Source organism: Amphimedon queenslandica, unplaced genomic scaffold (genome assembly GCF_000090795.2).
Source record: "Amphimedon queenslandica unplaced genomic scaffold, v1.1 AMPQUscaffold_13074, whole genome shotgun sequence".
NCBI lineage: Eukaryota > Metazoa > Porifera > Demospongiae > Haplosclerida > Niphatidae > Amphimedon > Amphimedon queenslandica.
In genome coordinates this window covers 1-26,713 of record NW_003546690.1, presented here as the reverse complement: position 1 = coordinate 26,713, position 26,713 = coordinate 1, and the positions used below count along the sequence as shown (strand labels likewise).

Sequence of the window (26,713 nt, the reverse complement as noted above, 5' to 3'; positions counted from 1 at the left end):
TGCGCATGCGCAAATGATCAGCTGACCACCTGACCTGATCAGCAAACAACATCAGTCATTCACATACTCAAAGAAGACACTGCACTGCTTCTCCTTTTATTTAGGTAACAACAGTCTCTATACCTAGATTTTTGAATAACTATCAAATTTAGGTGCCTTGGCTTGGGTCTGGAGTGTACTAGTCAGGCGGACTAGGATCGTATCACATTCCAGGCCCGTAGCCAGGGGGGGTGATTAGGGTGACATGTCACCCCCCTTTTGAGTTAGTACCTTTGTTTGTTTGCTTAAATCAAACATGTATTTGTGGTATTTCATGTGCATCCAGTCCAACTTGTCACCCCCCATTTCATGTAACTCATATTTTGTCACCCCCCTTTTTGTAACCCTGGCTACGGGCCTGCATTCAGATAGCCAAACAAAAGGACCGAAGGAGGCAGCGATTGCTGCACTGCTTCTCCTTTTATATTTGTTTAAGGTAACAGTCTCTCTACCTAGATTTTTTTGAATAACTATTAAATCTAGGTGCCTTGGATCTCACAAAAAAGACGGCAAAGACTGGTCTGCTATCTCTGCCGGGGTGACTGTGGATTGAAACTATCTCTGGGCCGGCTGTAACTGAACTATCTCTGGGCCAGCTGTAACTGATGGCTAGAATCAGTGGAGAAGGAAAAGGTGAGAATTATTAGTTCTAATTACATGTAAGGGTATCTAAAGGTGGTTTTTAATCTGAGCCATTGATGCATGCTTCCACAACACTTCCAGTCATGATGCTAGCGTATGAAAAGCAATGCGTAATATTGAGAACTCAGCTGTTTAGAGGGTATCTAAGTTATGATTTGTGTGAGGGTCTGCAACTCCTTTTTTAGTTGTACGAGATTAAAAGCAATTAGATTATTTTGTACTGGGATTGTTTGGAGTTGTGGACCCCCTCAGGTTTGTGATACCACGGCACAGCGTTAATGGCTTGTGTTGGAAAGCACCAGGGACAGTGCTGGACCTCTCCACACTCTGGTTATTGGCCTACGACTTGTTCTACTGTACTGGATGGAGAGAGCTACAGCCACACCCTCCTGTTGATGACATCCGTGCAAGAGCTTTATGAGCTTACGAAACGTGATTCTTTGTGGTATCACAAACACCTCTTAGACACCCTTTCTAAACCTTACCTAGTACATTGTGTATCTTATGGTGTCTGCCTGTTTGATTCCAGTTTTATAGAACCTTACATGTGGGGTAGTCTCAGTTAGCCTGACCCTCCCCCCTTTGGCTCGTTGGTAGGGCTGGGTCTAGCTACATGAGCCTACCTAACAGGCACTGTAAGACTTGTACTAGTCCATTGACATTAATTTCATGAAGTAATGAAATTAGTGACAATGAACTCACTGGTAGCTGGTGGAATTGTATTATCAGAGGAGATGTTCATGTAGTACAAGCAATGTACTTCATGTACATTGTTCATGTTCATGTTCCTCTGTGGAGCCATACATCTTCTATAATGAGGATAGCTTTATAATGAGGGCACCTCTATATAGTGAGGACACCTTTATTATAAGGACATTGTAATGTCCCAATTGGTACAAACCAATACAGAGGCACCTCTAAGATGAGGACACCTCTGTATAGTATATATAATGTCTACCATTGTGATGTATGGCTCCTCCTCAGCTATTTTAAGTTGTTTACATCAAGTTGAGTTAAAAATGGACCATACACAGTCATAGGCAGGCCCGTAGCCAGGGGGGGTTCGGGGGGTTCGGACGAACCCCCTGTTGTAGCTGCAAAAAAGTTTTAGATTAGCTCCTGTCATGAATAACAGCACTGCAAAAGCAGGATTAGCATTTTGGCAACAGCGAGAAGCACAGATAGCCATTTTAGCTGAGTCAGCACATGGCTGAGATGCGTAAATTAACACCACGCCTACCAACCACGCCCATTTATGTCAAAATATTTTGCTTCGCGCGCAGCAATTTCCGAACCCCCTATTTCAAGTTCCTGGCTACGGCCCTGATAGGTGAGACTCAATGTCTCAGACAAGTTGCAAGTACATGTATATAGCAACTTGTAATAATATAGAGTTGCTAGACACAAAGACTACAGCAGAGCATCAGTTCTGTGTCAACATGTTAGTCATATGAGAGTTGATTGGCCCAGTTATTCCTTTCTTGAGTTTTATTGCATTTGAGGAGGTGATCATCCTACCAGTTACTATCCTAGTCCAAGCTGTGTCTTCCATCAGTAGTGGAGCTCTCAGTCCAGCTGCTTCCTCATCCTCCCTTTTAAACAAAGGCCTGGGCTGGGGCTGTTTAATAATTGATCCATTGTCATCCCAGGGGGTTAGGCCACTCCTGTTTACTGGGCTAAAGATTAGATTGCTCCCTAGAGATCCCCACCTCACTGTTCTTTTATAAACTGTCACTGTTTCTTGATGTTACATGGTATCTACTATATCTTCAGATCAGTAAAGAATGTCTTCTGTCTTTGACTGAAGGTGAGTCTTCATGCAGTAAGTCTTTAAAATCCATCATTTGGATCTTTTGTACTTCTTGAAATTTTACATGACATAACTTGTCATAATTCACAGTGGACCTTCCCTTTCATTTGCTTTTTTCCACTGAATATCTTTAGAATACTATTAGTTTTTAAATTCCTCTTTCCTCTAACATGTTATCTCTACTGCTGGTCTATTGCTAACACTCAGTTGTAGTACTCAATGGCCTCTGGACTGTATTGGAAAACGTGTATCTGTCCCTTGTGGGTGAACAGGGAGTGGTCCATCATGTTGGACGTCTTTTTAATTATTTCCTCAGACTTGCAATCAAGGACAGGGGCTACCGTTTTGAGGAAGAATGGAAGAAGGAGGACCATCTTTTGAACGAGAGTTTTTTAGCAAATGTGAAGGAAGCAATGGGAGCATTTTTATTTTCGACAAAGAACATATTTTCTATTGAAAAAATTTTCTATTTTTTATTTATAATAAATTATAATTTTAAAATTATAATTTTAGAATTATAATTTTGCATTTAAATTTTTCCATTTTAAAAATGTTCTGGCAGCATTGTTGGCCTTGTCCTTTAAAGCCACTACTGCAATCCTGTTTTTTTTATCCTTTTTATAAAATTCATGAACCATGAACATACCTCTAATTCTTCATCGGCTAAACATTCCATTTCATAATTTGAAGAATCCCTACAGACTGAAACATAGTTTAGCTCTAGCCACTCTCAATGTACTCCTTTGCAACTATTCTGGATTTACTGTGGGACCGTGAGTCTTCTCTCATTCTACCCAGCTCATCATTCAGTTTTTTATTGGCCTTCGTAGCCTTTAAATTAATTTTTTTTAATTACTACTTAGCCGTCTTCTAAGGGCCCCTAGTCTAGCTTGCCAGGCCCACTGAGGAGTTGTCTACTCCAGTTTATGCCATATACGTTACGTAGTCTCTTATGTTTATACTTGGGCTGATTCGCAAGAATACGGAGTTATCCTGAGGTATACTGCTGCTTACTGCATAATAATCCCTGTACCTAATGGCTGCATCTCTGTTAGTATTAGAGGATATCTTTGATGTTAAAGAGAGTCTCTGACATTTGAAAAGGACATTAGACACTTCAATAGTAGAATTCAAAGTGACTAAAAGAGGTCTTGGAGATGGAGCGTCCTGTCGATAGCGGCCAAGGCGACGACAATCACGGGCATAAACAGGAGGAGTCCCATCAGTGGAAAAATCAGAGAGAATAGCTGAAGCTGCATTAATATCGGAGTTAATACGTGCTGTACGAGGGGTACCAACGGGAGATTCCTCAATGCCAGAGACTATGATGTTAAAACGATGGTGAGATGAGTCCAAGCTTGGAGGTAACCTGGACTGGGGAGGAAGTCGCTCACGAGGATGAGATGTAGAGGAGGGAACATTATTTGGAGATGGTGATAGAGAGCTGGACAAGGCATCAATCTGCTCTGTAAGTGAAGTGATAGAATTTTGGAGGGAGACTATTTCCAGAGATTGAGCTGACAAGGAACTCCGGAGAGACTCGATTTCAGCTGATTGAGCCTCTAGGCGGCAGTGAGGGCACAAGAAAGGTAGAGGAGAGCTATCAAGACAGGAGAGAGCTGCTCGAGAAAGTCCAGCACAGCCCCTGTGAAGCCAAGCAGCACACTTTCCCTCGCACATTATAGATAACTGTGAGCTATCAATGATAGGGTCCTCGCAAATGGGACAGATGCATTCGAGGTCAGAACGGGAGGTCTGCTTAGCCTTGCCTCGAGAACCGGGGGGCTTCTTCTTGGCGTCCACATGAGGAACCTTCTGTCCATTGTTAGAACTGGTAGAGACTGGCCCGTAAGACAGTCTCTTGTTCTTAGCAGGGTTAGTGACTTTATTACTCGCCATAAAGACAAGGTCAGCGAGAGAGAGAGTCTTTGAATCAGACAAATACTTCTTGCCCCCCCCCCAGTGTCTCGCCTCTTTTGTGAGAGTGAGAATTTCAAAATGGACTTGATACTTGACGTCAATACCCAGCTGTACCCTGTGAGTCTTGGAGATAAGTTCCGCCTTTTATTGACTACAACACTTAGAGAAGACGGGCTACTTTGGGAGTGTATGGTCATAGCAGCAGCTCATTCTTTTGTGCTTATTTTTCAAATGATAGTTTTCCCTTTGTAATGACATTTTTCTATTATTAATTTTTCACTTAGCAGAATGGTACTCCTTTGCTGCTGGTTACTGGATTCATCAGCTACTGTAGCTGCAGCTCCTATCACCAGTCAGAGAGGATTCACTGTACAGTAATGGAGGAAACTGAAGTTAGGCCTGGATGATTCCTCTTGAGGTGTTGACTGATCTTTGTATTCCTGCCTTACTCGTCTTGTGGGAGTCTAAAGGATTTGCCCAAGTTATTAAAATGAAAAAAGTTATTAATTGGGGAGGGACATTTTTCACTTTATATCACTTAAAATATTATGTTTCATTTTATAAAGTATCAATATAATTTAAGAAAAAATTTCTTTTTATCTACAACGCCCTGCCCCCTTGAGATATGTATCTATCTTTTAGAACATTCTGGGGATGGGCATCTAATAAATACTTTAATTTCTCTTTGAAATCTGCCACCTTGTGATTGAGTTAGCTCTGGATACAGACTGGGACAGTGGGAGAACAGGAGAGATGACTAATGGCTGGTTGGTAGGAGAGAGGATTGCTCTGATAAACTGAGCCAGCTGGAAATAGCCCATGGTGACCTCCTGGATGTTGGCAGCAGCTCAGACATTGACAGGGGAGGGGATGGAGAGTGATTGTTCCTTCAACTTTTCAATGTCAATTTTGTATTGCTCCTAATACCAGGCCTGCAGAGTTTTGATTGAATCTGTCTTAAATAATTTAAAAATTTAGTTAGCAGCAGTTCCAAATACAATTTGAATTTACAATTATGTACTACATGCACATAATAGTACCAGGGTATTAATAATAGTACCATAATAGCACCAGGGCAATGGACAGGCTCCTCTGTCCTCTTTCAGTGGACACTTTGAGGGAGGAGCATAATCTGTATAATCTACAGAAATATAAAAAATTAGCATCTCTCTCTCTTTTTACCAGAGAAATGAGAGAATCTAACTCTTTTGTTAGTATGGCCTCCAAAAGCTGTAGCCTCATTCACTTGCTTTCTGCTCCTAGAGTTTAGACTGATTTCCTAAAAAATAGAAACATGTACTTTTTAAATTTTATTAATAATGGTGGCATATCTTTATTTTGCTTGCAATACATTGTATTATGAAGCAACTGGCTCTGCTCTGGTGGTCTCTTCATTCGTTTCCCTACCTCCTGGAAATTACTGTATGATGCTGGGATGTTATCAAGTTGATAAGCTATTCAGTAAGCACTGTATATGTGACCATAATTGACAAAAGGTACCTTATGGCGGGTAGTGAAATTTGTCTTTCTAGCCTAAGAAATCCAACTTCCTGAGCCCCATTTATCATAAAATTACTCCACAGGATGCAAAAAGTTACCATGAAACTTTTAGAAACAATGATTGTCTAACAAAGCACTCACAGGTTGATAATTTCCAGTATAACAATCAATTTTAAAATCCGCCATAAGGGCCCTTTTGTCAATTATGGTCACATATGTCTTCTCCAGATCAGAGATGAATGCAGTAAATGTTGGAGGTACATGTAGCATCAACGTCAGGTTTTTTGGCAATAAACATTTAAACTTGTGATCACCTACACAAGGGAAGTGGTTTTCTTGTGTGGTTATTTCACACTTCAGCACTTTCTCCTCTTATAGTGACTGATACAGGAGGATGGACACAGTTTTCATACTTCGTCAATATCCATTGCAAAATACTGTATAAAAGGAATAATATAATAATTATATAGCTTATTGGTACTTGCATCTTTCAATTTTAATTCTGGATTTAAGTCCTCATGAGGGACTATTATGAAACGTTTTGTTTGTGAACTATTTTCTAATTTAAAAATGGAATAAGTTACTTACTTAGTATTCTCGCATATGTTCTTACGAGCTTTGGAATTTGTGGAATGCTGTCTTTAAACACTGAGTTTTTGTGATGATCAATAAAGTAAGCAATGAACTAGATATACTTATGTTTTTCAATAATGATGGTAATCCGTCCTCTTTCAGTAGACACTTTGAGGGAGAATCATAATCTGTATACTCTGTAGAAATGTAAAAAGTAGCATCTCTCTCTCTCTTTCTTTACCAGAAAAAAAAGAGGGGATCTAACTCTCTTGTTAGTGCCTCCAAACTTTGAATGCACTAATATAATAAAGTATACATAATATAGAGGCTACACTGTAGAGAGCCAATGCTATGTATCAGTAACTTACTCCCTCAGCAATCTTATGTCTGGCTCAGCCCAATCTACACTGGTACATGTACTACTTTCCTCATCATTATCACATAATGTATAATTATGAATGGTAAAGTTAACAATTGGTTTTCTTCTAGCATTCTCCTATAATAATAATAATAAAACAAGATAATGTAATAAAACCAAAATTACGGACAACAATTTGGCCAACATGTACGTGCTCCACTAGAACAGATCAATTATACTTGTACTTATCAATTACAAAGCTTATAATAAACTAATAAAAAATGACACGAAATACTGATTAAGAAGAATCCCAGTATGCACATGTTTAGCACTAATTATTAGTGATTAATCAACACAGTTAATTAATAAACCATACTACATGTGTATTCATACTTTGAATGGACGCTTTGAGGGAGAAGCATGAGAATCTGTAGAAATATAAAAATTAGCATCTCTCTCTCTCTCTTTACCAGTGAATCTAACTCTTTTGATAAACTTTGGCTTGTCACTAGAAGAGATACTCTTTAAATACTGAACTAGCTGAACTGGATTGGCACTTTCAACGTTATATGCAAAAAATTACGGATCATCTTGCAGTGTACAGTAGAATTTGCATCACAAGAGTAGGATTATCATTTTGTATCTTTGTTGGTCAATCAGAATCTTACATTTACTTGTTCTTATTTCCATTGCTTACTACAAATTTGCTATAGAATCCTATCTTGCATAATCAGTCACAGAAAGATGCCGTTACAAAGAAAGAAAAAAAATCACCCGAGACATCATGTCACTAGTAGCTCTTCTATCATTCTGGTATCATGTGCTCTGGCAACAACAATAAGATAATAAAGGCAACAAATAACACGTAAAACATTGAAAAATAGAAAATATGGCCTGTAATTATTTATTAGTTCAACTTTCGCTTTTTGCATATTGTAGTGATGTACTAGTCTTGAATTTATTGCCTTGGCCTGTCTATCCATTTATTCAGGACCATCATTGAAAAATAGAAAGATATGCCCTGTAACCGGAGTAGGTGGGTTATCAGGAGAGCCTCCTCCTCCTTTTCCCACCAGTTAAGTACTCCCTCCTCTTCTTCGGGTGCTCCTCCGTTTTTCAAGTGGCACTTACACTCCTCCCTGGTACTTGTGGTATTGCTTAGCCAAAAGTGGGTGGAGCTGTCTTGTGGTTTGCCACAAATACGACATTATGTCCTTTGCCATTGACCCTCCTCCTAAGAATTTTTTAAAAGTTAATAAATTGCTTTAAAACATTTACCTCCTCTTGATCTTCAATACAATTGACACGTCTCTCATCAGACACACCCTCTTCCTTCTATACCTTTTTCAAATCGGCCCATATCTCTGAGCCTCAGCCTTATCTAGCTTGTCCATCTTATGATGAAATGGATACTCCCTCGCATGGAGAAAGCCAAGTAATTTTTTAAATAAATTAAAATACCGCTTTGATGGCTTGCATTTGCTTGAGCAAAGTATCTTAGTATCCTTAGCATCCACAGTCACGTACAAACTGCACCTTTCGATTATTCAATAATTGTTATAATTATGAACAGATTTTATAATCCTTTAAATGTTTCTTTAAATCTTGGTGAGGATCATTTAGCAGCAATAATGGAACTAACATTGAGATGATCTGCACCAGACTTTTTAATTACTTTTTTGATTCAGCTCTTCCCCTATCGCTCAAATAAATACTATTATATCTTCACTTGGCCTTGTTTTCCTTGGCCTGTCCCAGCTCTCCAGTAGATTATTCTTTTTCCTGGAAAGAAACCAACAAAATACTTATGTTTTTCAATAACGATGGTAATTTTTCAAATAAGCATATTAAATTCAACTTGGCCTGTCATATATTATTTTATCTTTTCGACACATGTAAGTATCTAAAGAAGAAATAAAATTAGTGATCTTTTAAACAGATGAACAACAATATACTGTTACACATAATTCATTGTCATCTGGCAATGAATGTTACTTTGCCTTCTTGTTTTTTCCATCATTTTATTCAGAGGACTTGAAGTGATCTCGTTCTGGTTGCACAAGTTTCTTTCAAGTTTCTAACAGCTTGTCTACCAGCTCTTCAGCATATCCACCATGACACTGGGTCTGTTTGGGTCTGTTTTGTACTTGTTGGCCACAAGTACCACTTCATGTCCTTGTTCTCCTCCTATAAAATTTTTGAAAGTTAATAAATTGCTCGAAAACATTTTCCTACTCTTCAATGGACAAAAATAATTCTACTTTTAAATAATTCTAAATTGGCCCGTATCTCATCATGCAATGGGTACTTCCTCTCATGAAGAAGAGCAAGCAAGAGAATGATCACCTTCCTTAATTCAACTGTAGATTGTACTAAATTATAAAGAGGAGATAGCCAGTAGATACAGGTGTCTACTACATTGTCACAGTCTTGCCTCAATTAATAAATCAAATATGTCGATACCAGCCACCCTCCTTCCTCACAGGTAAAAGTCTTGCAGGACTCAATGGCCTTCATGTTTATTCCATTATAAAGCAGCTGGTTCTGCTCTGGTAGTCTTTTGACCCTTTATGCAAAAGAATTCATGTCTTTATATGAGTAATTTACCCAGCAGCATTGTCTCTAAAATTGTAACTTGCTTCATTATTTGTGCTCCTTCACTTCCCTCTTCTGATGTTTTTTTCCTTGGAACTCACTGCTACAACATGAATACATGATACTTGCATGAATAGTTGATAGATACCTTTGCTACTAGTTTTTTGCCCAGTAATACTTGAATTTGCCTCATGACTAAAAAGGTCTTGGGATTCCACTGTATAGCCTATGAACATTTGGGAAAATGATTATAGATCTATGTACACAAAAAATAGTGCTAAATTGCTAATTATGAAAGTGAATTGTCAAAGTAAGCTTATTGATTGATCTCTCTTTGTGATTTTGCTGGTCTTCCTTTACCTCGTCTCCTAACTTCTGAGTCATCTGAAACAATAATAATGCATTGGAATTTTAATTATACAACTAGTTGTAGTATCTATGGTCAGACAGTCACAGAAGAAGCTTGAAGATCTAGTCACGTGACGTCACACAATGTGTGTGATCGACCATATGGTTACATTTAGTCTCGTGGGGCCAGGTTCCACCCCTTTCTGACATTTGGATGGCGGGTGGGGTATTGTTGAATGTTTCCTGCACAGATACAACTAATCTGTACAGGAAACATATCCAATCATTCTTCCCAGCAACGTGAAGTGGGACCTGTTTTTTATTGTTAATTTTCTATGTTCTAATTATTGCCCCCCTCAGTGTCTCGCCTGTTTTGTGACAGTGTGAGTTTCAAAATGGATCTAATACTTGACATCAATAGGCAGCTCTACAAGCTCCACCTTTTATTGACTACAACACTTAGAGAAGACGGGCTACTTTGGGAGTGTATGGTCATAGCAGCACCTAGCTCATTCTTTTGTGCTTATTTTTCAAATGATAGTTTTCCCTTTATAATGGCATTTTTCTATTATTAATTTTTCTATACATCTTTATGACGGCACTTAGCAGAATGGCACTCCTCTCCTGGTTACTGGATTCATCAGCTACTACAGCTGCAGCTCCTATCACCAGTCACAGAGGATTCACTGTACAGTAATGGAGGAAACTGCATGACACTGTGGCAAGCATCTCTCTTCTGTTGCTAAAACTTTTAACATATATCCATTACCCTCAACATAAAAGTGAAAATAGTTGAAAGAATTAAGGTTCTTGATAAAAAGAAATGGCTATGGCATCATCTTCATTGTTTTCACTTGATGATGGCAGTATTAACAAGCATTGGTCTCATGGCAACAATAAGTTAACTTTACTGGTCACGTGATCACATCCTTTTAATGTCATCCTTACTATGTGTACCTTACATCCTACCCTTACACCTGTTTTATGATCTCTCTCTCTCTCTTTAGTGCCACACTGTGTAAAGTAATAGCAGAGGATAAATAAGGACAATCTCTTTCAAGTTAGTATCATTCATTATATTTTTAGTATATACTTATCAGTAGAGCCTCAACGTTGGAAGGACAATTAGAAGAAGTGGTAATCAGTGGGATCCAGGAGTTTAAGTAAGCCACACCTGAGTTACAATATCCACTTTTATTTTCTCTTGTTTCTATTACTTTTTTGATGAATTTTTTATTTGAAGCCCATGGTTTTTTCCAAAAAATGGCTCCAAAATCACCCCAAATTTTTATTACATTTTCTGATACATATTGATGTACTTATGCTGTGTAGAAAGTTTGAGCTCATTCCAAGCTCTAATTTTTGAGTTATGACCATTTTAAGAAATTGGCCAATTTTTAAAAATTTCCCTGTACTATAGCCCATGGTTTTTTCCAAAAAATAGCTCAGAAATCACCCCAAATTTTTATTACATTTTTTTGGATACATATTGATGTACTTATGCTGTCTAAAAAGTTTGAGCCATTTTTTAAAAAAATAACAATTGCTATTTGGCTCCAAAATCACTGCTAAATTCTATTACATTTTCTTTATTTTATGTAGCATTAATCACATTCTTTATTTCTTTTCTAGTAACTCAAACACTTTCGGTAATAGTAGGCCCCAAATCCTGTTGTTTCTTAAAAGACCTTGGTAGGCTAGGACTATGTTACGTACAGACGACCCTCACTCTTATAAGTACCTTATGCAATGTCTATCTGTTGCTATCCAAAAGAGCAATATGGCGTCTGTTCTGGCTGGGTTCGTTGGGCTAGGAGAGCTCGGACTTTATTGCTTGACTAACTATTATATATTATTATTTATTATTATTAATAATTATTATATATTTGTTTTGAATTTTTACCAAGTTTGTTATTTTAGTATTTATTACATATTCATTGTCAGAGCACCTCTAGCAGCTGCATACCTCTAGTCTTGTGTAGCCAGATCCAAATTGTCAAAAAGGGGATGGGTCTGGCTATGTGAGACTAACTTGAGCCTGAAAGGGAGGGAAGGATCTCATGTATTGGAGGAAACCTTTTACAACAGGACCCGAGGACTTGGTAAGACCTCTCACTAAAAAGGATATTCGGCAATTGTCCTCTAAAGTTAAGTTAAAGTCGGATTGCTCTATATCACAAAGACTGTACTCTGCCATTACGGCAGTCGACAACTCCTCCCACTGGCACTGATAAAATTAAAGAAATGGCTGCACCTCCTTTCAAAAATAATGGGGACCTTTTTAACATGTATATACATGTACACAAAAAAAGACAGTTAAATGTACACACACACACAAAAAAGAGTTGATCTTTCAATAAGTCATTTTCTTTAATAGTAAGTACACATTCATGTCCATCATCATCATTAGTCCTTGTAAATTGTTTCCTTTCAATCTCATCAGTAGTCCCCCAAAAGAGACATACACTGATCTATAAAAGAAGTATGATCCATTTAATAATAACTAGGTGAATGTAAACATTGATGGGGTAAGCATGAGCTATCAACGCGGCTTACTTAGCTTGACTTGATTGAAATAAAATAAAATGAATTTAATCTATATAGCTCTCAGTCTAATAAGAGACAAAGCATTCACCTCTCTAGTCTCTGAAACCATTACCTGTATGAGGTCGGGGTCTGAACAGAGCAAATATCATCGATTGTAAAATAAAAATAAAATAAATTGATTCTAATCTAGCTCTTGATAGAGAAAAGAAGATTCATCCTTGTTTCAAGACCATTAACTGCATGCATATTCAGACCCCAACCTCACGGTCGGAGTCTGAACGGTGCAAATATCACCTGTCACAATAAAAGAGACAAGAAACAGTCCCATCACTCTGAGGTAACTTAAGAACCAAAGCTAAACTTCTAGTCACAATCTTAATTCTATCAATGAGAGGACTAATCTAGATGAGTCTTAGTCTTAAATCAAACTAGAGGCTATCGATTGTCAAATGATTATTCTTCAACAAAAAACTTGCACAAGCACTGTAGCTCACCAAAATTAATCTTATAAAGTTTCCTTAAGTTTCCAGACTTTACAGAGCTGATGGATGAGCCTTAAGGGATGCTTGAGATAGCTCTTCTCTCTTATCTAGCTGTTAGAAAACTCGACAGTTTGTCCCGTTTAAATGCCGCCATCTTGTTTATTGTGACCACACCCTCATACTGTCCTATTTCAATATTTCTTTTTACACTTAAAGAGGAAGCATTTCCAGCCAATTTTAATATTAGACGGCATACGGAATACATATCGCAAGGCCTCGATTGGGACCGGGGCTACGCTCATGCTCGCCCCAATAATCTCTTCTTAACTCACAATGAATCCTCAGCTCCTTCTAATCTATAAATTTTGCCATACATTATATATTGAAATGTGTCTGCTAAGGAGGAGGTGGCACCATCTGTCAAAAATAAAATACATTCAATTATGAGAATAATTTTGAGTTAGGGCCATTTTAAAAATGAGTCAAATTTTTAAAATTCGCCTGTACAAAAATGGCTCCAAATCACACCAAATTTTTTTTACATTTTCTGATACATATTGATGTACTTATGCTGTGTAGAAAGTTTGAGCTGATAGACCACCCAGAGTGAGAATTGCTTGCGTGGGAAGACTATTACGGTTGTAAGGCGTGGTTTAGGATGAAATAAATTCTGGCCGCCATTTTGGTTGGCAACTTTCAATGGAGAACAAACGGGCCGACATAAAAACAAACCTGTATTAAGAATTCTGGAGCGAATTTGACCAAATCTTTTACAGGAGAAGCTTAAAGGTAGCTATTCTTTCTTATAACAAGCAATTTTTAGCTTCTGATAGAGCTACAGCAGGTAAGCGAGGCATTTTCTTTGTGCCTCCATTGACTTCCTTATACAAACTTGCCAACCAAAATGGCTGCCAATTATGGCGTGTGGGCGGATACCGTATATAAAATTGATGAAATTTATAGTTTTTGCAATTCTCATTCTAAGTGGTCTATTCTGACTTCAATTTTCAAGTTACAGCCATTTAAAGATCTATTACCCGTTACCCTTGACCAATGGGTACCTGTCACTGTGGGAAAGTCTTCATGGTCTGCTCCTAGTGTGGTGGTCAAAAGAAAATGAATGTTATCTCCAACATTCATGGGGTACAGTTGTGTGTTTATATCCAGAATTAACTGGATTTTGTTAAAATTCTCCCCTTCACAAAACAAGCGAGACACTGAGGGGGGCAATAATTAGAACACTTCATTAGTCAGTATAATGTACGTACCTCTTTCAAATTTTTTTTCAATGTCTTTTATTTGAAAAAAACTTTCAAAAACTGGACCCGAGGACTTGGTAAGACCTCTCACTGGAAAGGATATTCGACAATTGTCCTCTAAAGTTAAGTTAAAGTCGGATTGCTCTATATCACAAAGACTGTATTCATTACCTAGACTACCTTTGTTGTCGTGGTAAAGAGTAAGTTCAGCATCCTCTTCAGAAGAGGAAGGCTCTTCAAGGCTAGTTCTTCTTCCAGACATGACAACGTGCAACTCAGTCTCACACGAGGTCTCACATGTCCAGAAAAATGAAATGAGTGAACACGGACTAGTATACTGAGAAATTTTCTCCGTATACTGCCGATTGTGATCAGGCCAGGGCATGAATCGAGGCATGAATGGACTTTGTTTCCATTTTACTAGGCTACATAAGTATCATCAATTTGTTCACTTCACTAGCTGTTCTTGATCTTCCTCCTGAATATGATAGCAGTTGAAGTAACTTTGTGTGGAACAGGCTCATAGCAACAATGAGTTAACTTTACTGGCAGACTACAGTGTGACCAGTGACCACATCCTTTATCCTACGTAATCCAGCCAGACTATATCCTACGTGTGTCCTACATCCTACCTTGACATCTATTTTATGACATCTCTCTCTCTCTCTCTTTAGTATCATACTGTGTAAAGTAATAGCAGAGGATAAGGACAGTCTCTTTCAAGTTAGTATCATTCATTATATTAATTGTTACTATTGACATAGATAATAGAGTAAATGAATAATAGAGTAATTCATTTACTCTAATATCTATGCTATTGACTTATCAGTAGGGCCTCATCCCCCCCCCTCTCATTGGCCTCGCCTACGCGAGGTATAGGTAGTTGTTGTGTGTGTCTGTCATTCATTCATTCTGTACAACTGAAATTTGTTTTTAATAAACAATAACTTTAGCACAGCGTGTTCTAAGCTCCTAGACCTTTCTTTTTGACGTGGAAAAGTCTTTCTTAACTGTTTTGTGTTGCTCAAATACAAGTACTAGGTACAGAAGCTTCAAAGTAAGAAAATCGAGTAGTTGGGCAAAGCTCCGTTGTGTTGGCACTTTAGAGATAGCTGGTAGCATTTTTCAGTAGATTAGAACATGGCCTTCAAAAATTATGAACAGATTTTTCTAAATCTTACTTGATGAAGAGTTATACTTACTTGAAATTGTTGAGGTCACTCGTTTGTGCAGCACTAGAGCAACAACTTGCTGGGTTATAGGTACTAAAGTACCTATACTATCTCAAATATACAAAGGCAGCAACTTTTTTTGTCAGCAAGTTTATCATATATTGCTGATTAGTAAAGAAAAAGTGAAGCTTCTTTCTCACATGGTCTTCTTGCTGTGCCACTCATGGAATGCCACACCTTTCAATCTACATGCATGGGAGGGGCTGGAGCTGCTTGCATATTTGTGCTGCTACTTCTGCAGGTATTCAAGAGCAAGTGCAACTGTAGGAAGCTAGTATTGAGCAGACTCTCTTCATGCTGATAATCAAACAGTTATTGAAGTGCGGGCATGCACCATAGCAGCTATAGGGGCGAGGCCATGCACCGTAGGTGTCTCGTTTTTATTACATTTTCTGATACATATTGATGTCCTTATGCTACGTAGAAAGTTTGAACTGATTCCGAAGTCAAATTTTTGAGTTACAGCCATTAAAAAAACGAGCCAATTTCTCAAAATTTCCCTGTACTATAGCCCATGGTTTTTTCCAAAAAACGGCTCCGAAATTACCCCCAATTTTTATTACATTTCTGATGCATATTGATGTCCTTATGCTATGTAGAAAGTTTAAGCTGATTCTGAAGTAAAATTTTCGAGTTACAGCCATTAAAAAAATGAGCCAATCTCTTAAAATTTCCCTGTACTATAGCCCATGGTTTTTTCCAAAAATGGCTCCAAAATTACCCCCAATTTTTATTACATTTTCTGATACATATTGATGTACTTATGCTATGTAGAAAGTTTGAGCTGATTTTTGAAAAAGAACAACAGCTATTTGGCTCCAAAATCACTGCTAACACTTGTTACATCTTCTGATCTCATGAATCACATTCTTCATTTCTTTTCTAGTAACTCAAACACTTAATTGGGATATGAATTAGTCTCGTCGACAAGACTAGCGGTCAATATTAATAATAGGATGATATTGATTGGTATATTTGTATTTCAATATTTTACAAACTTTACTATTTTAGTATTTATTACATATTTATTGTTATTTATTATACAAGCAGAATCATTATTATCAATGCGAATTATTAAAATAGCATACTTAGCCACATGCACAATACTTGCTGTTTTCATAAAATTTAATGATGTGCTCTATTGATCAAGCACCTTATCTCTTGTTGTGGCAAGTCCATTGCTGTGATAGTTCTCTGATTCTATCCAACTTCAGGTTGCTTGGCCACCCAACTGTACTGGTCCCTTTCAAACTACTTGGAGTCTGAAAGGGAGGGAAGGATCTCGTGTTCGAGGAAACCTTTTACAACAGGACCCGAGGACTTGGTAAGACCTCTCACTAGAAAGGATATTCAACAATTGTCCTCTAAAGTAAAGTTAAAGTCGGATTGCTCTATATCACAAAAGCCATTACTAGATACTGCAGTCAACAACTCCTCCCACTGGCACTGATAAAATAAATTAAAGAAATGCTGCACCTCCTTTCAAAACAATGGGGACCTTTTTAACATGTACACAAAAAAGAGCTAAATGTACACACACAAAAAATAGAGTTACATGAACACAAAAAATAGAGTTACATGAACACAAAAAATAGAGTTACATGAACACAAAAAATAGAGTTACATGAACACAAAAAGTAGAGTTACATGTACACAAAAAATAGAGTTACATGAACACAAAAAATAGAGTTACATGAACACAAAAAATAGAGTTACATGAACACAAAAAATAGAGTTACATGAACACAAAAAATAGAGTTACATGAACACAAAAAATAGAGTTACATGTACACACACACACACACACACACACACACAAAAAAAAGAGAGTTGATCTTTCAATAAGTCATTTTCTTTAATAGTAAGTACACATTCATGTCCATCATCATCATTAGTCCTTGTAAATCGTCTCCTTTCAATCTCATCAGTAGTCCCCCAAAAGAGACATACACTGATCTATAAAAGAAGTATGATCCATTTAATAATAACTAGGTGAATGTAAACATTGAGGGGGTAAGCATGAGCTATCGACGCGGCTTAGCTTGACTTGATTGAAATAAAATAAAATGAATTTAATCTAGCTCCTAGTCTAATAAGAGACAAAGCATTCACCTCTCTACTCTGTGAGACCATTACCTGTATGAGGTCGGGGTCTGAACAGAGCAAATATCATTGATTGTAAAATAAAAATAAAATAAATTGATTCTAATCTAGCTCTTGATAGGGAAAAGAACATTCATCCTTGTTTCAAGACCATTATCTGCATGCATATTCAGACCCCAACCTCACGGTCGGAGTCTGAACGGTGCAAATATCACCTGTCACAATAAAAGAGACAAGAAAAAGTGCTGCCACTCTCAGGTAACTTAAGAACCAAAGCTAAACTTCTAGTCACAATCTTAATTCTATCAATGAGAGGACTAATCTAGATGAGTCTTAGTCTTAAATCAAACTAGAGGCTATCGATTGTCGAATGATTATTCTTCAACAAAAAACTTGCATAAGCACTGTAGCTCACCAAAATTAATCTTATAAAGTTTACTTAAGTTTCCAGACTTTACAGAGCTGATGGATGAGCCTTTAGAGATGCTTGAGATAGCTCCTCTCTCTAAGACTCTCTTATCTAGCTGTTAGAAAACTCGACAGTTTGTCCCATTTAAATGCCGCCATCTTGTTTATTGTGACCACACCCTCATACTGTCCCATTTCAATATTTCTTTTTACACTTAAAAGAGGAAGCATTTCCAGCCAATTTTAATATTAGATGGCATACGGAATACATATCGCAAGGCCTCAATCGGGACCGGGGCTACGCTCATGCTCGCCCCAATAATCTCTTCTTAACTCACAATGAATCCTCAGCTCCTTCTAATCTATAAATTTTGCCATACATTATATATTGAAATGCATCTGCTAAGGAGGAGGTGGCACCATCTGTCAAAAATAAAAAACATTCAATTATGAGAATAATTTTGAGTTAGGGCCATTTTAAAAATAAATCAAATTTTTAAAATTCGCCTGTACAAAAATGGCTCCAAAATCACACCAAATTTTTTTTACATTTTCTGATACATATTGATGTACTTATGCTGTGTAGAAAGTTTGAGCTGATAGACCACCCAGAGTGAGAATTGCTTGCGTGGGAAGACTATTACGGTTGTAAGGCGTGGTTTAGGATGAAATTAATTCTGGCCGCCATTTTGGTTGGCAACTTTCAATGGAGAACAAACGGGATGACATAAAAACAAACCTGTATTAAGAATTCTGGAGCGAATTTGACCAAATCTTTCACAGGAGAAGCTTAATGGTAGCTATTCTTTCTTATAACAAGCAATTTTTAGCTTCTGATAGAGCTACAGCAGGTAAGCGAGGCATTTTCTTTGTGCCTCCATTGACTTCCTTATACAAACTTGCCAACCAAAATGGCTGCCAATTATGGCGTGTGGGCGGATACCGTATATAAAATTGATGAAATTTATAGTTTTTGCAATTCTCACTCTAAGTGGTCTATTCTGACTTCAATTTTCAAGTTACAGCCATTTAAAGATCTATTACCCGTTACCCTTGACCAATAGGTACCTGTCACTGTGGGAAAGTCTTCATGGTCTGCTCCTAGTGTGGTGGTCAAAAGAAAATGAATGTTATCTCCAACACTCATGGGGTACAATTGTGTGTTTACATCCAGAATTAACTGGATTTTGTTAAAATTCTCCCCTTCACAAAACAAGCGAGACACTGAGGGGAGCAATAATTAGAACACTTCATTAGTCAGTATAATGTACGTACCTCTTTCGAATTTTTTTTCAATGTCTTTTATTTGAAAAAAACTTTCAAAAACTGGACCTGAGGACTTGGTAAGACCTCTCACTGGAAAGGATATTCGACAATTGTCCTCTAAAGTTAAGTTAAAGTCGGATTGCTCTATATCACAAAGACTGTATTCATTACCTAGACTACCTTTGTTGTCGTGGTAAAGAGTAAGTTCAGCATCCTCTTCAGAAGAGGAAGGCTCTTCAAGGCTAGTTCTTCTTCCAGACATGACAACGTGCAACTCAGTCTCACACGAGGTCTCACATGTCCAGAAAAATGAAATGAGTGAACACGGACTAGTATACTGAGCAATTTTCTCCGTATAGACTATGTTTTCTACTTTTCTTACAGGATAGGTATGCTTATGGGAGATACACTCCACCTATTGATCCAATACAGAACTGGTTCTTAACTAATGCTGAGGTAGAAGATGGATATACTGTCCTTGAGTTTTACTGTAACTTTATCACCTGTGATGATTGCGATCTATTATACTTGTAAGAATCACTGAATATCATAATTATTAATCTTTCATATTCACATCATGCATGAAGTATGAAACGGCTCATGTAGTATACACTTGGAGCAATAACAAACCAACAGTCACAAGAGAAACAGATGACTCCATAACTTATACAATATCAAGACATGCATAACAATCAAGGCACAAGAAGAATCTTCTTGGGGCATTACCAAGCCCTCCTAGAATACCTGACAATACCCAATCCTTTACTGTATCTGCAAGTCAGGTACCACTTTACAGTTAATAGCTTCACTCATACCAATGTGATACTATACAGGTAGATGTACCAAGGGTAACCACTACTTACTGGTTTGAAGCTATGAAACTTTCTCCTGCCCTCACTTACAATATGAAATACATCATTAAAGTACATAAATGATTTGTTTTGCTTCAGCTCGAACTTTTTTATTTTAGTTTTCTCCTCATAGTCACTTCTGGGAATGAGCCATTTGTCTATCATATTGTCATTTATTTATGTGATGGTCTTTATGAATCAGATCTTGGAGCTGAAGGATCAGGAGAGTGCTATGGGGGTGTTAGTGATCATGTTGCTGACTGCAATCCCATTTGCTGTATGGGGAGTAGGAGGAAGTGTAAGTATTAATAATTTATTTTCAATATATTTTTTATTTTTTGATGTAGGATTTTACTTTTCCTAGTAACATTGCTTATCTATCCCATTGGAGGAGCTAAAAGTCCTCATTATGCAGTCATTGAATTACACTACAATAATCTGGATCACATCTCAGGTTAGATTAGTTAATTTATTTCAATATTCTATCTCCTCTCTCAGGTATTGTTGATAGCTCAGGCATTGAGTTCACATACATTGATACTCCAAGAGAATATAATGCTGGAGTGATGACTGTTGGTCACATTAATGATAATACAATGGTTATTCCACCCAATACAGTTGATTACTCAGTAACTGGCCTTTGTCTTCCAGAATGCACAAGAAATGTATAAATAAAAGCATGTACATGTATAGTTCCAATAGCTTTTTGCTTCCTTTAGTTCCTACCTCCTGATGGTGTCAAGGTATTTGCCAACATGTTCCACACTAATACAGCAGGTATAGTTATACACAATAAACTTTTATTTTGCATTAAATCATAAAACAGGATCAAAGCTTATCGTTTGTCATATTAGACATTTGGAGTGTTCTCCAGGTGTCTCAAGATATGAAGAGCTTAGCCCAATTGATAAAAATTATCATTATATGACTTCAATTTCCAGCAGTTTAACCACTTAAAAAAAGAAATAACTGTACTACCAGTATGCTTGTAACAAATTTTCTCATTGTTTAAAATAAATTATAGGGTGACAGCTTGATGCTGGAGTGCTACTACAATACAAGCAACAGGAATAAAATTACAATGGTTAGACATATGCTTCATACATTACTCAAAGTTTACTGCTATCACAGGGAGGTATATATAAGCAGTACAGATGAGATGTGTGTAGCAACATTACTCTATTATTCTCGTGTAGAAAGAGCTGACTGTGAAAGTACACCAACCTTTGATCAGTTTAAAATCTTTGTAGAACAACATGTTCCGTAAGTGTAAAGTATTGTACTATTTTATATACTTTCTGCAAAAACACAGATCTGAATACAGGAATCTGTTTGGTTCTTTAAGTGCCAATTCTAGTCAAGAGAAAATGGAGACAGCAATGAACTTATTAGACTGGACTCCTGAACAAAAAGAATCATACCAAAAATTAATTTACAAAAATGGAAACAATCAACCAGATGCCTGCCACCTGAAACAGGAAAGGTATAAATTCTAATAACTTCAATGTATTGTATCTCATTGCTTTTAACAGACGATTATAAGTACAGTTTCTCAAGTATGCTGTTCATATACATCACCACAATCCTGTAGCAATGAAGAGCAAGTACTGCCATGTTGTAAAAGAGAATGTGCGCAAGAGGTTTCTAGAGGAAGTGCTGGTACAAGCAGTAGTGACACACAGATCATCATTCTCATCTTGCTAACTGCAATCACTTTATTCCTATTGGTCTTGGTCACTATATTTTGGCCACAAATTAGTCATCATTACCTAACTTGATTAATTATTTTTGTCGCCTCACACCATCATACCAATGTAATTAAAATTTCCAAGTCAAATAAATTATAATTCATGTGACTTTATAATAACTATTTATATCAATAACAAAATTTTAATTTTTGACACTATATAAATTATGTGAGCTAAAAGAATTCATTAATGTCTCTTTCCCCTAAAGCCTCCTCCAGTTCCACTTCCTCTTATGTATACTAATATCTACAAGAAAGGAAACAAATATAAAACCTAATCTTCACCTATGCAGAGCTGGATGAGGCAAAAAAGAGTTATAACATAAACCTATTACTATTAGCAACATCAATAAAGATGAACTTGGCCCATAGATTAGTACAAATAGCAACTCTAAGAACTTATTTTAAGGAACTTGGTATCGGAGAAAATTTGATCAGAGAAGTTAGTCTAGTACTGTAGTACACTTGAAAGGTTTAGGTGAAGTGTATTGTTACATTTTATTCTATAAATCCCATCTCTCCTAAGTACCTTGTCAATATTTGCCAATACAAATATAACTATCAGTGCCACAAAAATACCAACAAAAGATCCTCTGTAACTGTTACCATTAGCTAATGGGACTGACTACACAGAAGATAAACATAAAATATGTGCAAGATGCTATTCTGTATACTTACTTCGGCTGTAACATTAAAAGTGACATGTGTGTCCCTCCCAGCTGTTAGAGAGACATTTGAATTAGAAACAGATACCTTGTAAGACTGAGAGTATAACAGACTGGAATCCAACTGAACATAATATGGCTTCTATTTATATAAAAGTGATGACAATGAGAGATATAGTTAAAACATACTGAATTATTACGAGGGAGAGGTGGCATACGAAAGAAACCAATAGGATCAGTTCCTACTGAAAATACTTGAGACTCCAAATACTTATCACTGTACAGACCAACCTGTACAAAAGAAATATCTACATGCACATTGACACACAATGATCATGCTCACTGTAATGTAAGTTAATAGGTCCAAATTATTAATGATGACATTTCCAGTTACATAAACTCGTTCATTCTTTAGCACTGCAATAAAGCTCTCTCCTTCAATATCCTTTTCACTTAACTAACAGAAAAATGAAGGTATACATGTACACGTATACTGAACTAATTTACTGTAAAATGGCGAGTGACAGGTAGCCCTTTCTCAATCATTGATTCATCATTAGTTGCTAACGACAGCTGATACTGACACTTAGGCTAATGGAATATTAATGAATCCATTTATTTAATATTCTTATTCTGTTACCTGTAAGCCTCTAAATTTATAGTGTCCTTCCTTATCAGTGAGTACAGCATCATGATAACTCTTGCAATGACCTTCATTATCTACTTGAGAAACTAACTAAAAAGGGATGAGTGTTTGTGGGTGTGCCAATGTACATGTTACCTCCACACTAACTGACTCTAACGGAGACCCATTGAGAGACAAGACTTTACCACTACAACTGAAATAAATACCATAATAATAATGATTTGCATGAAGTTTATAAGTGCATGTAAAAATACAAAATGTACATTAAGGTGCAAATAACTATTGCAATTTATAGTTAAACTCTTAAAAATCAATATTGTATAGTAGAAAACATTGGTGAAGTAATTGGAGTTAAAATTTGGTGATTGGTCAAAATCTGCTATTTTTTGTTCTGAGCATGCCATGGCTGCTAATCCCCCACAAAAATGCCAATCAATGCATTCATAGAATTGCCCATATACTAATGCTGCGTTTACACTACAGAAGTGGGCCAAACTGTGCTGAACCAGGCTGAGCTGGCTCTGCTGTACTAACCATGCTAGCTCACTTCAGCTCAGTTTGGTTACTGTTTACACTATCAAATGAAGCTGTGCTGGCCCACTTTGAACAGGGCTGGCTCAGTTAAAGAAGCTAGTGTAAACACAGTATAAGTGCCCTGCTCCATGTACATATGTATCTGATACCATACAAGATGATTAATTGGCAAGGAATTAACGCATGCATAATGACACATTAGGCACTGCATTGTAAATCATATAAAAATTGCCAATTACACCTATTTCGACAGACAAATTTGCCCAATATTAATAATCATCTTTTACAGTAGTTATTAACAAAACTGAAGTACATGAATAATTACATGTGCATACCATACTATACATGTCATGTACAAACCTAAAGGCAACTCTAAAGGCTTTAAAATCAACAGATAAATCTTCTCCTTGTTTCAAATCAACAACCTGTAAAAAAATCATAATAGAAAATGATGCAAATAATTGATATGGATGTACATTCATGTGCAAATTGTGAGTTATAAACACAATTACACAAAACTAATGATAAGTCATGACTGTATGTACTAACCATTGATGGAGGCTGAAATTCAAACTCCCTCAATAAAGGCTTTATATAGTATTGACCTGGGAGCTAATAAATTTATGTGTATTAATTAACTAAAAAGATTCCTTGTCTTACAATGTCACTGTATGCTACAAAGCCTTCTTCTGATGTAGTGGTAGAGTTTCTTAAGCCTTCACCATTCACTGATATCAATACACCTGCTAAAGGATTCTGAGTGGAATGATCACTGATCTGTAAGAGAGAGGGGATCACTAGAATGATTGTGGTTTTTCTAACTTTAATTGTAAGTTTTGATTTCTTTATTGCTTTAAAGGAGTGTAGGTCATCATCAAATGGTTCAAACGAATACTCTTCTAAATAAGGAACCTAAAAATAATTGAGTACAAATTTAAAATGAAATTGCAAAAAATTTTCAATTTCAATACTATTCAAAGTTTCAAACTTTAATTGCATTGTTGGACTCATAAAATAGACCTACATTCATGGCTATATACCTTACTCGGAATCAGCTCAAAGTTGATACACAACATGAAGATATGTACATGTACATGCACATGCATGCATATGTGTATATGTACAAAGAAATAAAAATTCTCTCGGAGCCATTTTTAACAAAATTTGACTAAAGGGCAAAGGCTATAGCTTCTAGTCGTTGGCTCAATTTTGAGCAACTGTAAAGCAATACTGTTTACATGAAAATACAATGATTTAATAGAATATAGTCATTGTACTTATAAATGCGTTTAATATTGACATCATGAAACATGTTTTAAGCTCAATTGACTCCTGTATAAAAGATGTTTTGTGAAACGAAGTTTCTACAGTGTATCATAGCCTTTAGCTTCATGCCTCTTAGAAGATGACTACAGCTGTTAAGTGTCATTCATTATTTAAATGTGCATGCTCCAAGCACACATGATAAATATCATGATAGTTAAAACAACAGTATCATAATCTTGATAATAGCTGTACAGCAATCTATACAATCGCTAAGCCTAATGCATACTGTATGTATCAGAAAAATTCTATAGAAAATTTTCTCATTTGTTGAGATCACTTTTTTGAGCAACTTGAACTGATAAGAAGCTGCATGAGCACTATGCAAAAATCTAGAGGGAAACTTGATGTACATGTACATGCTATATGCTAGTAAATGTACATGTACCACTGGTATGGCTGAAAACCATGTAAACTACAAGTCAACTCAAAAATTAGTAAAAGGAGAATTTTATTTACTTTAAGAAAAAAGGAGCAATACATTTATAATACAAACACAGTAGAGGGCATAATGACTCACCACAGTATATTTGGTTGATTCTGACAATGGTCCAACCTTATACTGGCCCTCATCATCTGTTGTTACATTATACTCATTGTCTCCAGTTGTTACTGTAATAGAAACACCAGAAAGAGGAGGATCAATCCGACCAATCACAAAGAAACCGTGACTACACTCAAATGGAGGAAGAGACTCCGGACAGTCTAAAACCAATAATATTTATAAAATATCATAAAAATATGTAATACAAACCGTTCTTAATGGTATAGTTGTATTTCTTGGGATAAAATAGGAGATTGGGAGATGTAGGACATAGAACAACCCATTCCTTTGGCCTAGAATAAATTGATAAAAATTGATGATTATAAATAAAAAATAACTATAGTGTACACTGTATGGTACATGCACATCGCAACAGCCAACAGAGCAAAGTAAAGGACACTTACTGTATAGCGCAAAATTTTCAAGGGCTGTAAATTTAGCAAATTATTTTGGTAAATCTTTAAAGATTTGTGAAAATTAATTCTGTAAAAATCAATTTCTTACATTCAAGATGGTAGACAAAATAGTTTTGCAATAATTAAATCCATAACATAGCTTTTGACAAAATTTACAGCCCTCAAAAATTTTGCACCATACAGTATGACACATGAAGTGACTAGCGGAGTAAAGACTCAACCCTAATACTGTTTAGAAGAATCAATGTGGTACACACACATACGCCAGGACTTACATGCAATTGGTTTCAAAGTGCCACTAGATTTTGATATTGTTAATTTTACCTCCAACAAAGTATTTATATATATATATATATAATGGAAATTAAATTTAAGTTGAGAATTGTACTATGAGCATACACAGTCATATAAGCATATAAAGATGGGTTCTCAAAGTGACAGGTGCGCTAGCGTCAAGAATGAAAGTGCTATAGAAACAAATGGGAGTAAGTGTCAATGCATCAGATTAGAAAAATTTTTCTCCTGATGCATACTCCCATTTGTTTGTACAGCACTTCCACTGGCACATGAAAAGAAATGTATCATATTGAGAGCCCAAAGACAGAAGAATTAGATTCATACATACATACATGGGCATATTAGTAACGCGTTAGCGTTACTAAGTAGGATTCACCCCCAAACAAAATGGCTGCCACGACTTTTGCAGCCTTGCTATACCGGGAAAACAAGCTACTATGCTTACCAGACTTCTTAGAGGACCTTATCTTGACCAGAGGACTCTATTGGTATCACTAGTGTGGCTCTAAACCTTGTCTAAGAGGAAAGTCAAAAATCAGCGAATCGGCCGTTTTGTTCAGCCACCTTTTTTCATCTTCATCTTCATCAAGTCAGTCCTGTCAAAAAAG

The 26,713-nt window shown here is 36.6% G+C and overlaps 4 protein-coding genes and 3 long non-coding RNA genes across 8 annotated transcripts; 2 read left to right on the top strand and 5 right to left on the bottom strand.

Annotated features, from left to right (window-relative positions):
* Positions 1-4,945: 4,945 nt before the first annotated feature.
* LOC109585390 (uncharacterized) lies at positions 4,946-5,883 on the bottom strand. The gene is made up of 2 exons (XR_002186464.1): positions 5,594-5,883; positions 4,946-5,552 (listed from the first exon to the last, which is right to left on the bottom strand). It is a non-coding gene; the product is annotated as an uncharacterized LOC109585390 (long non-coding RNA).
* Positions 5,884-6,611: 728 nt separating this feature from the next.
* LOC109585385 (uncharacterized) lies at positions 6,612-10,183 on the bottom strand. 2 transcript variants are annotated; one of them, XR_002186462.1, is made up of 8 exons: positions 9,586-10,183; positions 9,326-9,540; positions 8,121-9,026; positions 7,313-8,076; positions 7,236-7,270; positions 6,853-6,980; positions 6,726-6,781; positions 6,612-6,681 (listed from the first exon to the last, which is right to left on the bottom strand). It is a non-coding gene; the product is annotated as an uncharacterized LOC109585385 (long non-coding RNA). The 2 variants fall into 2 exon arrangements; XR_002186461.1 differs by having other exon boundaries at positions 7,236-8,076.
* Positions 10,184-12,016: 1,833 nt separating this feature from the next.
* Positions 12,017-14,478, bottom strand: LOC109585383 (DNA-directed RNA polymerases I, II, and III subunit RPABC3-like). The gene is made up of 5 exons (XM_020001450.1): positions 14,245-14,478; positions 14,083-14,190; positions 13,876-14,031; positions 13,147-13,231; positions 12,017-12,256 (listed from the first exon to the last, which is right to left on the bottom strand). Exons 1-5 carry the CDS (start codon positions 14,468-14,470, stop codon positions 12,139-12,141), a joined length of 693 nt encoding a protein of 230 aa, XP_019857009.1. The 5' UTR covers positions 14,471-14,478; the 3' UTR covers positions 12,017-12,138.
* Positions 14,479-16,782: 2,304 nt separating this feature from the next.
* On the bottom strand, positions 16,783-19,416 carry LOC109585384 (DNA-directed RNA polymerases I, II, and III subunit RPABC3-like). The gene is made up of 5 exons (XM_020001451.1): positions 19,254-19,416; positions 19,092-19,199; positions 18,885-19,040; positions 18,155-18,239; positions 16,783-17,261 (listed from the first exon to the last, which is right to left on the bottom strand). The coding sequence occupies exons 1-5, from the start codon at positions 19,342-19,344 to the stop codon at positions 17,144-17,146; spliced, it is 558 nt and encodes a 185-aa protein (XP_019857010.1). The 5' UTR covers positions 19,345-19,416; the 3' UTR covers positions 16,783-17,143.
* Positions 19,417-19,710: 294 nt separating this feature from the next.
* On the top strand, positions 19,711-20,851 carry LOC109585380 (uncharacterized). Its single transcript, XR_002186460.1, has 7 exons — positions 19,711-19,864; positions 19,916-20,005; positions 20,053-20,231; positions 20,281-20,387; positions 20,432-20,598; positions 20,653-20,710; positions 20,760-20,851. It is a non-coding gene; the product is annotated as an uncharacterized LOC109585380 (long non-coding RNA).
* A 5-nt stretch (positions 20,852-20,856) lies between these two features.
* Positions 20,857-21,730, top strand: LOC109585379 (DBH-like monooxygenase protein 2 homolog). The gene is made up of 4 exons (XM_020001445.1): positions 20,857-20,913; positions 20,958-21,196; positions 21,246-21,416; positions 21,466-21,730. Exons 2-4 carry the CDS (start codon positions 20,970-20,972, stop codon positions 21,473-21,475), a joined length of 408 nt encoding a protein of 135 aa, XP_019857004.1. The 5' UTR covers positions 20,857-20,913; positions 20,958-20,969; the 3' UTR covers positions 21,476-21,730.
* A 40-nt stretch (positions 21,731-21,770) lies between these two features.
* Positions 21,771-25,729, bottom strand: LOC105314188 (nodal modulator 1-like; the record flags this gene model as incomplete). The annotated part of the gene is made up of 14 exons (XM_011408195.2): positions 21,771-21,927; positions 22,210-22,305; positions 22,359-22,487; positions 22,535-22,636; positions 22,689-22,802; positions 22,853-22,936; positions 22,986-23,081; positions 23,127-23,184; positions 23,886-23,950; positions 24,075-24,137; positions 24,186-24,302; positions 24,348-24,437; positions 25,369-25,553; positions 25,603-25,729. Coding segments are annotated over 14 exons (1,386 nt in total), but the record flags the coding sequence as incomplete, so codon positions are not given.
* Positions 25,730-26,713: the final 984 nt, after the last annotated feature.

Bases quoted from the DNA above. Each gene is read 5' to 3' on its own strand.
- LOC109585384 (XM_020001451.1), bottom strand. From the start codon at position 19,344: ATGTCTGGAAGAAGAACTAGCCTTGAAGAGCCTTCCTCTTCTGAAGAG. The intron at 18,240-18,884 runs GTACCTATTGGT...TATTTTTGACAG, and splicing joins AGACTTTCCCACAGTGACAG to ATGGTGCCACCTCCTCCTTA. The intron at 17,262-18,154 runs GTGAGTTAAGAA...CTTCTTTTATAG, and splicing joins GAAGGAGCTGAGGATTCATT to ATCAGTGTATGTCTCTTTTG.
- LOC109585379 (XM_020001445.1), top strand. From the start codon at position 20,970: ATGCTGGAGTGCTACTACAATACAAGCAACAGGAATAAAATTACAATG. The intron at 21,197-21,245 runs GTAAGTGTAAAG...GCAAAAACACAG, and splicing joins TTTGTAGAACAACATGTTCC to ATCTGAATACAGGAATCTGT.
- LOC109585383 (XM_020001450.1), bottom strand. From the start codon at position 14,470: ATGCCTCGATTCATGCCCTGGCCTGATCACAATCGGCAGTATACGGAG. The intron at 13,232-13,875 runs GTACCCATTGGT...TATTTTTGACAG, and splicing joins AGACTTTCCCACAGTGACAG to ATGGTGCCACCTCCTCCTTA. The intron at 12,257-13,146 runs GTGAGTTAAGAA...CTTCTTTTATAG, and splicing joins GAAGGAGCTGAGGATTCATT to ATCAGTGTATGTCTCTTTTG.